Genomic DNA, 10,343 nt, shown 5'->3' on the forward strand with positions numbered 1-10,343 from the left:
AGCATGTGCTCCATTTCCCGCTATCGGACGCCAAAAGCTAACCTTCGTCCTGTTCCTCTGATGTGCATGGCTTTCTTTAACGGATTAAGTCTACTTTTGGGCCTCAAATATTATGTTGGACTAATTTTAATCTCAAACTACAAAACCGTTTAATGTTAGTACCTCAACTGTCAAAACCGTTCACTTTTAGCACCTGGACGCGGATGAGACTGTTTTGTCCAACATAGAGCGGTTTTATCAATGTAGGGCCCACGCGTCATCGACTCAACCGAACTGCACCGGCGTAGTAGCAGCCGAGGTTGATGTAGGCGACCAGCGCCTGCCAGCCGCCGCCGATGGCCACCCCGGAGATCATCGGTTGCACGCTGTTGAGCACCATGGTCGCCGCTAGCATGTGCGCCACCTTCCCCGCGGCCGTCTGCATGTCCCTGTCGCCTGCGAAGAGCACCACGAAGCTGTTGCGGTACGCCAGCACCAGCATCATGGCCACCAGCCCCATGGCCAGCGACTGCGCGACCACCGCCGCCAGCGTGCTTGGCGGCGCGCGGCCGGCCAGATTCGACGACGATCTCCGCGTCGTCGAGGCGTCTGGTGAGGACGACGAGCACCGTCATGTACAAGACGTCCAGACCTCGAGGCAAAGCATGACAGCGGAGGCGAGGGAGAGCCTGGCGAAAGGCCAGAGCCCCCGGAGCGCGTCCCACGATGGACTGCTGCGCGTAGACGCCTAGCCAGTCCAGCTGCCCCGCACCGTACGCCTGCCCACACAGCGTCTCCAGCGCGCTGCCCATCCCGAGGAGGAAGCCGAAGGAGAAGGTGGAGACGACAGAGAGGCCCAATCTTGCCATTGCCTTCAGCGTAACATTCAGGAGGCAGTGATCATTCAGACAGCTAACATTCAGAGTAACATCTAATAGGTTTCAGAGTTTTCAGCTAACATTCAGGCATTCAAATCAAGCATACATTCAGAGTAGACAGGAGGCAGTTGAGTATTTGGAACAGAGAGACTTTCAGAGCAACTCACCGCAGCTCGCTGAGAAGAGGACGCGATGACTGTAGGTGTTCTCGTCGGTGTGCAGCAGAGCTTCAAGCTGAGGGCAACTGGAGACACTCCGTTTGGAGCTGTGCGAGCGAGATTCAGTGGAGCCACAGGGGAGGGCGGGGATGGCCGGCAACCATGGGCGAGGTCGTTGCCGAGGGGTGGTCCAGAGGATCGCCGGCACATCCAAGCCACGACGCGGTGGCCGAGTGGCGCGATCGAGCTCCATCCACGGTCGCCGTGACGCACTGCCTCGGTGTCTCCGAGTGCTCGTGCTCGCCTGCCTCGGCGCTGTGATGGACCAGAGCGAGGGGAGGAGCACCAGGAGATCTTCGGCGGGCGGCGACGATTGGAGCGTCGGGTGCAGGGGATCTACATCGGGGAGGAGCACCAAGAGATCTCCGGCGAGGAGGAGCAGCGGATCTCGTGCAGCAACGGACGCCGGAGATGGCGTGGGAGGGCCGCCGGGGTCGGGCGCGCTCCAGTGTCGGGAGGTTTCCTGGACTACCTCCGCTTCCGCGCGGTCTGCTCCCACTGGCGCGCCGCCGCAGCCTCCCCGCGCGGCCGCGCCTTGCTGGACCCGCGCTTCCACCCGCGCCGCTGCATGCTCTTCCCGGAGGGTGAGGGAGAGGTGCAGCGGCAGAGGGCAGACGGCTGCTCTGTCATGGCGAGCTCGATGACGCGAAGAAGACGAGCACGATGGAGAGCCTGCGCTCGGGGAGCGGGCCGCGGTGGCCGGCGGAGGCGGCGCTCTGTGGCGTAAATCGGCTGCGAGCGCCGCTATCCTTCCGTGCGTGCGTCCTATGTGGCGGTCAAAGCCAGATTTGCCGGTCAAAACTAGGTACACGTCGGCACGAAACAACCACAACCATGTCTAGATATCAAGAGTGAAAGGTTTTCAAACTTGAGGTTTCTGAACCAGACGGTTTTGTAGTTGAAGATCAAAATTAGACCAACATAATAGTTGAGGGACCAAGAATGGACTTCTTCCGTAACATATCCCATGATCTCCCTGTCCACTATGAGAGAGATTGTTCTGCAGTTCTGCTGCTGCGGCATGTCGTTGCTCCCTCCTCACATCACAGACGAGGGGGTTTACTCGTGTATTAAAATAAAAAAAAAGCTTTCATCAGGCATGCATTATTACTTATGGGTTCATGGCATGTTGCTGGCTTGCAGCATGATGGACGGATGCGATCACAGAACAGAAGCAAGCAAGCCATTGGCGAGAACACTGTCCTGGAAAAGATCTGGCAACAAATAAGTGCGTTTTGAGAAAATAAACGCAAATGGTGACCTTTTTGAACTTTAATAGACGAAGCTCCCATTATTTGGGCGGTTGGAGCAGTCTGAGGGTACAGCAGTACAGCTTCAGCCTACGGTGCGGCGATGTTGATTCCCAAAATGCAATTCCTCACGTTGTGTTGCGTACGTGGAGGAAGGCAATTGCAATTTGCAGTGCTCTCTCCAAATATGTGAGCATGATGGCAAACGCTTTGTACATGGATGGTTCGGACAGTCCTAACCTAAAACTATTATCATTGACTAGGATATCAACTAAGTAAAATGGTCTCTTCTACAAAGAACTATGCTTACACGAGAACCATGATAATAATAATAAGAGATACGATAAATTAATGATAGAAGAGATAAGACATATAACTGGGCAAAATTATATTATGAAGAAACCATCCATTATTTCGTAAGACTGTATCTATACGACCTGATGAGCATGGAAACATCTAATAGTTTTTGGGTTAAAACTGCTCTAATAAATAGCTATGCCTACATTGGCCCGTTCGCTTCGCTGAAAAAATGAGCCGGAACACTGTTCCGACTAATTTGTTGTGAAAGAAAAACATTGTTTCGGCTAAAAATAATAAGGTGAAAAAAACGGATTATAAGAGAAGCGAACATGACCAATTATCTGTGGCGGACATCTACATTAGTTGTGGCGGACATGTCTTGTAAGTCGTAAAAGCACTTTGTGGTGAACCAATTTATGATCCGACGAGTTACACAGACTACAAGGACCATGAATTTTTACGATATCTAGTGGAAAACCTAATCAACACCTAGTCTTAAATTTCACATGCGCGTATTGCTGTGCTGACTGATTGAAAACACTCCACCTCTTCTCTTCCAGAATAAAAGGACGAAGGGGTAGACCTGGTTACTGTATCGCGTGGGCCTTAATATCTTTGCATGGAATGGGCTGGCAGGCACAGCGTACGGTCTTCTTTGAGTGGATCGAGTCATTGGCCCAATCACGTGAATTGGCCTGGAACTGTTCCCACCCAAACAAGGCACTAGATGGGTTTCGCTCTTCCTGCCCAATTACTCCGTAGGGCCCCGTTCGCGTGCCCTTAAACCTGACTTATCCACTTCTTTTTTCATCCGGAACAGTGTTTTCCTCTCATAAATTTCTCCAGATTCCTCCAGGCGAACGGGGCCTATGTGGCTGCCCAGACATCTGATTCTCCTTTGTTCCATTAGCCGACCGTTAACATTAACTTTGCTACGCGAAAGGGCCTGTGGTCCACTGGTAGGACAGTCCAGTGGAACGCTACCCATCAGGATTTAAACCCTGGTGTTCGCACTTTTTTCTAGAATTTTTTCAGAAAATTTAGGGTACACGCACGCGTACGCGTTCGATGGTACTACGCATTTCCCACGCACCGGAAGTTAAAGAGCCTCCCAATCTTTTCTTTGCGTGTGTACTGACGCACATGCGTGCGTGTGCGTGTGGTGTGAGTGTGTAATGTGTGGGTTGTGTACGTTCAAAGTTGTACCCGATAAAAAAACATTAACTTTGCTAGTGGAATTAGACAGCTAAAAAAACGATGTGGCTAGACGTTCGGACGTTAGCCCCTGTCCGGACATCTGCGCCTGCCTTGCCTGATGTGCATGCTGTTGCCGCCTACATGTGCATGTTGCTGCTTCATGCCTATGCATGGTGGTGCTGCTGCCGCCTGTACCCGTATGCAGCTGCTGCACGCGCTCGCAAGCTTACAATTTTTTAGCGTGAAGCGGACACGCGTGGCTCCAGTCTCCAGTGATGCATGGTCACCTAAACACGGGAACCGCAATCAGTCATTGTAGTGGACCCCGGCTACAAGCACGAGATTTTCTAGTATTTCACATGTGTATGCTACTTTGCACGCGCCCGCATGTGCCTGCTACTGCTGGCGCGCCTACACACGCTATGGTGCTACGCATGCACGCGGGGATCGCATCCACCTACGCTCGTTTCTCGTGTATGCTAATGAAAGCATTTGCAACATCAAGCATTGACTGCAACATACGTCTAAAGCAGGTGAAACATTTAAAACATACGCTTGCAACATATGTGTATAGTCACCGCAACATATGCAACATCTAGATCAAACACTTGCAACATACTTCTGAAACAACTGAAGCATTTGAACATACTCTTACAATATACGTGTATAGCCACGCAACATATGCAATATCCAGATAAAACACTTACAACTTGCAATATAAAACACTTGGTGCAACATAAGGCTGAAACTGATAAAACATTTAGAACATAATCTTACAACATATATGTGAAACATATGAAACGTCAAGAGCAAAAACGCTTGCAAATATACGTCTGAAACAGATGAAACATTTTGAACAAACATTTGTAACATTCATCTAAAACACTTACAACGTATGAAACATTTGGAAAAATTCGATCTACTTTTATAACATACTGTCGGGGACCAATATTAGGGTGCCCTAAGAGGAGGAGCTAATGACCGTCGAACGTTGATTCATTTGCGCGATCAAGAGCGCGACTACACCGCTTGCCGGGACACTCCTCATCCATCCATCGAGACCATGGGCCCTGCCCTAAGCTGACTCCCGAGGGGTGGCACCGCCTCGCCTGACGTCTGAGGGTAGACTCCGCCTCAAAAGTCGCCCGAGGGCTGGCTCCGCCTCGCCCGACGTCTAGGAGCAGACTCTGCCTCGCCCGACGTCTGGGGGCTGGTTCCACCTCGCCCGATGTCTGAGGGCAGACTTCGCCTCGCTCGATGTCCGGGGTCTGGCTCCGCCTCACCCGACGTCTGAGGGTAGACTCCGCCTCGCCTGACGTCCAGGGACTAGCTCCGCCACGTCCGATGTCTGAGGGAAGACTATGCCTCGCCCGACCCCCGGGGGCTAGCTCTACCTTGCCCGACGTCTGAGGGCAGACTCCCCCTCGCTCGACATCTAGGGGCTGGCTCCGCCTCGCCCGACATCTGTGAGCAGACTCTGCCTCACCCGACGACCGAGGGCTAGCTTCGCCTGGCCCGATGTTTGAGGGCAGACTCCGCCTCGCCTGATGTCCGGGGGCTAGCTTCGCCTCGCTCGACGTTCGGGGGCTGGCTCTGCCTTGCCCGATGTCTGCGCGCTGATCCTTCATAACTACGTGCGCAGATAAGGCAGGCTCTCAAGTCAACTGCAATACCGATGACCACACCCTACATGCCTACAGGAAAGTACCGTTAGGATATGACAAGACCGCTTTAAAGCCCTTCCGGGCATGTCAGAGCCCAACCAATGTTGTGGGCGTCGACATTTGTCTTACAGTGTTGTGGGCGCCGCCATTTGCCCTCGGGCGCAGATCCTGACGGAACAATACGACAACCACTATGGTCCAGAAGGAGACTCGCATCCTCTACAGTGATGGAGTGTTGTCACTGCACCGTCCGCTCCCCATAGGGTCACAGATCAACACCCTGGTCCATCACGCCACCCGCCAGGGCGGGATGGGATGTGACCACTTGCTGATGAAGCCAGAGCATGGCTTCATCAGCAGATAGACGCCCAGCATGGAGCTATCCCTAGCACCATCTGCCATGTCAGCAGGGCTCACTCAGAGGAAAAGGAAGACCCGACACCATCAAAGGACCTTCTTTGCCTCTGGTTTTCCTTCTTTCTCCTACCTATAATCCTTGCTTCCCCTTGGTCTATAAAAGGAAAGGAAGGGCACCCCACTGAGGGGACCGATAGATTAAACACAACACGCATCACACAACACATAGCTGAGCAGCAACCAAACTCTTAGCGCCCTTTTAGCCTTTCTATCAGAGACTTGGGACCTGTCCCTCTCTCGACCGTTTGTAACCCCTACTATGAACCTTCCAGTGCAAATAACACGAGCAGCAGCTATGAACTAGACGTAGAGACGTTCTGCCCGATCCAGTATAAACCTTGTGTCTTTTTAGCACACCATCTGGGCTAGACACGCAAATAAACAAATTTACTCATTGGTGTTTACTCGAAACACCGACAGTTGGCGCGCCAGGTAGGGGACCTTTACGCGTTCCAACATTAACATTAGGACACGGATGGCTAGCCATGATATCAGCTGAGTGTTGGGCGTACATGTGCGCTTCGGAGACCTAGACTTCATCATCACGATGGGAGGAGAGTTGGCGTTGGCTCACGTCGCCATCCAACCTCTCCCTTCCATTGGCCTCAACTATGGGAGGCTTGAGCGCTAGCTCAGCGTCTCCCTAGGACCCCAGCCGTCTAGGGAGGAGCCATGCCGTCTTATCTTCTCTAATGCCAACGTCATGGCGTGGCCCACCATAGGGGAACCCCTCTCTCTAGAACACCTCATATGGAGCATCCGACATTGCTTCCATTCAGTCTACGCAATGCCACAGCAACCGTTAGCCACCTTGTTGAAAGGTCCTTGTTGGTTTTGGTAATTGAGTGACAACCTAGGTGGACTAATTGTGTTTATGTGAGATACACAGGTGATTAGTCCACAGGTACATGTGTGTGAGCAACATATGCCATGAAGGTGAAAATGGCTTGGAGATGTTGCAAAGCTCACACATGTGATGATGAAGGAGCTTATTGCACATGAGACATGACATTGAGCAGTGGCGGAGCCAGGATTTATACTCAGGGGGGCCGGCCGTCAGGAATTATACTTAGGGGGGCCGGCTCGGTCTTTTTCATTGCGATAATTTTATTATCTAGTTGTGTTTTGTATGATTATATTATCTAGAAGATATTAATAGGTATATATGACAAGAATTTTATATAATCTTCCTCTTAATATAAATAAAAAATATTAAGTTAGACTACTAATTTTTTTTGTTGTCAAACATTGGGGGGGGCCATGGCCCCTGCCAGCCCCCCCTGGCTCCGCCAGTGACATTGAGTCATGTGATCAAGGTGGAGAAGATCAAGACAAGACTTGGCTTGATGGACCGGTTGCAAGCGTGAAGGGCAAGTCGGAGGCTTTGGAGTGATGGACCGCGTGGCGGTGAAGCTTGAGCAAGACTTGGCGCCGATGGACGATGGCAACGGTGAAGAGCAAGTAGAGTCAAGATCGATGAACCAATATGATCATGTGATGATATGAAGTGGATCATATCATTGTTGATCGTGTTGGTGCATGTGTTGCATCGACATTGAAGGAGATGGAATGGAATGCGCAAGGCAAAGGTATAACCTAGGGCATTTCATTTCACCAGTCATAGGTGTGTAGAGAAGTTTATGACCGGGTTTCGGATAGATGGCCGTACTATCAAGAGGGGCAAACTTGTTTGCATATCGGTCATCTAGTGCCACTCGAGTGATCTAACTTTGCATTGTCGCTAGGATCGAGTGGCGTGGCAAGTTGAGTGGCTAACATCCTTTGGGAAATGATTGTGAAAATGCTAACACACATACACATGGTGGTGTACACTTGGTGGTGTTGGCACATTTACAAAGGAGGTGGTGTTTGCAGGGGTGAGATGGGTTTTGGGTCCCTCTCTCCCTCCCATCGAGCTTGCGAGGCGGGATTCGGCGCTTTCGAGAAAATGAAATGCCTATTTTCTATTATGCCGGATGCAAACTCTTGGTGGTTAGCACATTGGACCAAGGGTGAAGAAGATAGAGAAGAAAGGAATTCGGTCTCACTGTTTAACAGTGACCGGACGCTGAGTCCGAAACGACCGGACGCTGAGGTGGTGCGTCCTGTCAGGCTGTCGGTCAGCACAGTGCTTAGGGTTAAGCACAGTGATTCGGCGCTTTCGGGAAAATGGAATGTCTATTTTCTATTGCGCCGGATGCAAATTCTTGTGGTTAGCACACTCGAGCAAGGGTGAAGAGAATGGAGAAGATGCTGGCGTCGGTCAACTGACCGGACGCTGGATCTGAATGCACCGGACGCTGACAGGCTGCGTCCGGTCGTGCTGACGTGGAGTATAGCAGTAGCTGGAGAGTGACCGGACGCTGGCTGCGTCCGATCGCGTTCGACCGGACGCGTCCGGTCATGCTCGGGAGCTTACTGGAAACGACCGGACGCTGAGGGTCCAGCGTCCGGTCAGTTGAAGTGCTGCGTCCGGTCGGCAGATGACCGTTGGGATCGGAAGATGACCGTTGAACGCAGGGGACACGTGGCGAGTATCGCGTGACCGGACGCTGAGGTCTAGCGTCCGGTCGATCGGACCGGAGCGTCCGGTCGGCCCGAGTTTTGCCCAGTGAAGGGGTAACGGCTAGTTTAGCCCTTGGGGCTATAAATAGAAGTGGCCTTCAGCCATGGCTGGTGTGGAGCACCTCAGGGGACTTAGTGTCCATGCTTGTGAGTGCTTGGGAGCCCTCCATCACACATATACTTGATAGTGATCATTCGATTGTGTGAGTGAGCGATTCTAGTGCGATTGCATCGTGAGGTTGCATCGAGTGGCACTAGGTGATTGAGTTGCAAGCCGGTGGTGCTTGTTACTCTTGGAGGTTGCCACCTCCTAGACGGCTTGGTGGTGGTCTCCGTCGAAGCGCGCAAGAAGCTTGTGCGGCGCTCCGGAGAAGTGCTTGTGAGGGGTATTGTGCTCGCCCCGCGGGAGCCGCAAAGAGCAACTCTAGTAAAGCGTGTCATTGAGCTACCCTCACTAAGGGGTGGGTTCTTGCGGCGCCCGACGTGCGGGCTTAGCGGGTGATGCTAATTAGCCGCCGAACCACCAAGTGAGCGGTCGACACAACGGGGACTAGCGTGTTGGCAAACACGTGAACCTCGGGAGAAAAATCATCGTGTCAACCTTGTTCTTCCCGTTGGTTTGCATCCCTATTACACAAGCTTGCAATTACTTATATATATATCTTAAGCTTGTGTAGTTGCTCTTGTAATTAGATAGCTTGTGTAGCTAGCTAATTACCTTCTTGCTTGTGTAGCATAGAAGTAGCTCCCTTGCGTGGCTAATTTGGTTTTAGTAACCTTGTTAGTCACATTGCTTAGTTTGTGTAGCTAAGTATTTGCGCTCTCTAATTAGGCATTGGTTGCCTTGTTATTGAGCATTGCTAGTGAGCTTAGTTAGCTTTGTGCTTTTGCTTACTAGCATGTGTAGGAGCTTCCTTGTCGCATAAAGTACTAGTGGCATAGGTTTGTGTGACCTTGCACCTAGAATTGATTAGGAGAGCTCTAGCTAGCCCGGCACCTTTGTTGCATAATTGTTATCTTTGCAAGGTGCTAGTGAACATACATTGAGGGGTATAGTCTTGGCTAGACCGATAGTTTTAATTCCGCAATTATATCGGTTAGCCGACGCGATTAATTTTAGAAAAGACTATTCACCCCCCCTCTAGTCCGCCATCTCGACCCTTCACTTGTGGCACAACATATGTTCCCACCTCCCACGAACGACAAATTCGTGGGGGTGATCCAACACATCGTGGAATCTTTCCATGACCTCCTAGCAGAGGAGCTAGAGTCGCTCTCTAACTCTAACTCCAGCAGGGGAAGCCATCATCCCTCCCATGAATGTTTCATGATGGGTGTCCCTGAGGGATACGTTGAGAGCATTCGTGAGGAGGAGGCTACCCCGGTGAACAACCTCGGTGACAAGGTCGAGGGGGAGACAGCTGCCCCACCTCACATGTGGGTGGAGCAGCTAAAAGCTCGACATCGAGAGACAGAGGAAGCGTGGCTCCAGCTTGAGCAGGAATGCGCAGAGCTCGATCGGGAAATCAAGCGCCACGGAGACAGCAGGCGTGCACGTGCCATGTCTCGCGACATAAACCGAAGGATCATCACCGATGATGAAGCCATTCCTCGCTTCACCTGGGCAAGCCAGAACATTGCTGCTATGGTAGCCTTGCTCCATGGTCTTCCAGAGGACGTGATGCCCATGGATCATCGGGCCCACCACGAGATTCGCACGCTGCTCAAACATGCGGCAGCGTAGCAGGCCGAAAGCTCATTGTCTCAGTGACGTGAGCTCAACGCTAGCCAGCGCATGCCCTCGGAGCACCCTAGCAAGGACACATTGGTCCACCAGGAGCCACAAGGAAGCAGGCACCGCACCACGATCCCGGT

At 51.9% G+C, this 10,343-nt stretch overlaps 1 protein-coding gene across 1 annotated transcript; it reads right to left on the reverse strand.

Moving 5' to 3' along the window:
* Window positions 1-256: 256 nt before the first annotated feature.
* LOC136470464 (protein DETOXIFICATION 35-like) lies at window positions 257-1,705 on the reverse strand. Its single transcript, XM_066468301.1, has 3 exons — window positions 1,548-1,705; window positions 632-891; window positions 257-588 (listed from the first exon to the last, which is right to left on the reverse strand). The coding sequence occupies exons 1-3, from the start codon at window positions 1,703-1,705 to the stop codon at window positions 257-259; spliced, it is 750 nt and encodes a 249-aa protein (XP_066324398.1).
* Window positions 1,706-10,343: the final 8,638 nt, after the last annotated feature.

This window comes from Miscanthus floridulus, chromosome 8 (genome assembly GCF_019320115.1).
Source record: "Miscanthus floridulus cultivar M001 chromosome 8, ASM1932011v1, whole genome shotgun sequence".
Lineage (NCBI taxonomy): Eukaryota > Viridiplantae > Streptophyta > Magnoliopsida > Poales > Poaceae > Miscanthus > Miscanthus floridulus.

What these genes read in the sequence shown, in the direction of transcription:
- LOC136470464 (XM_066468301.1), bottom strand. Translation starts at nt 1,705, where the DNA reads ATGACAGAGCAGCCGTCTGCCCTCTGCCGCTGCACCTCTCCCTCACCC. An exon ending in CAGACCGCGCGGAAGCGGAG is followed by an intron (nt 892 to 1,547) that starts GTAGTCCAGGAA and finishes TCTGAATGTTAG; the next exon opens with CTGTCTGAATGATCACTGCC. An exon ending in CTGTCATGCTTTGCCTCGAG is followed by an intron (nt 589 to 631) that starts GTCTGGACGTCT and finishes CGTCCTCACCAG; the next exon opens with ACGCCTCGACGACGCGGAGA.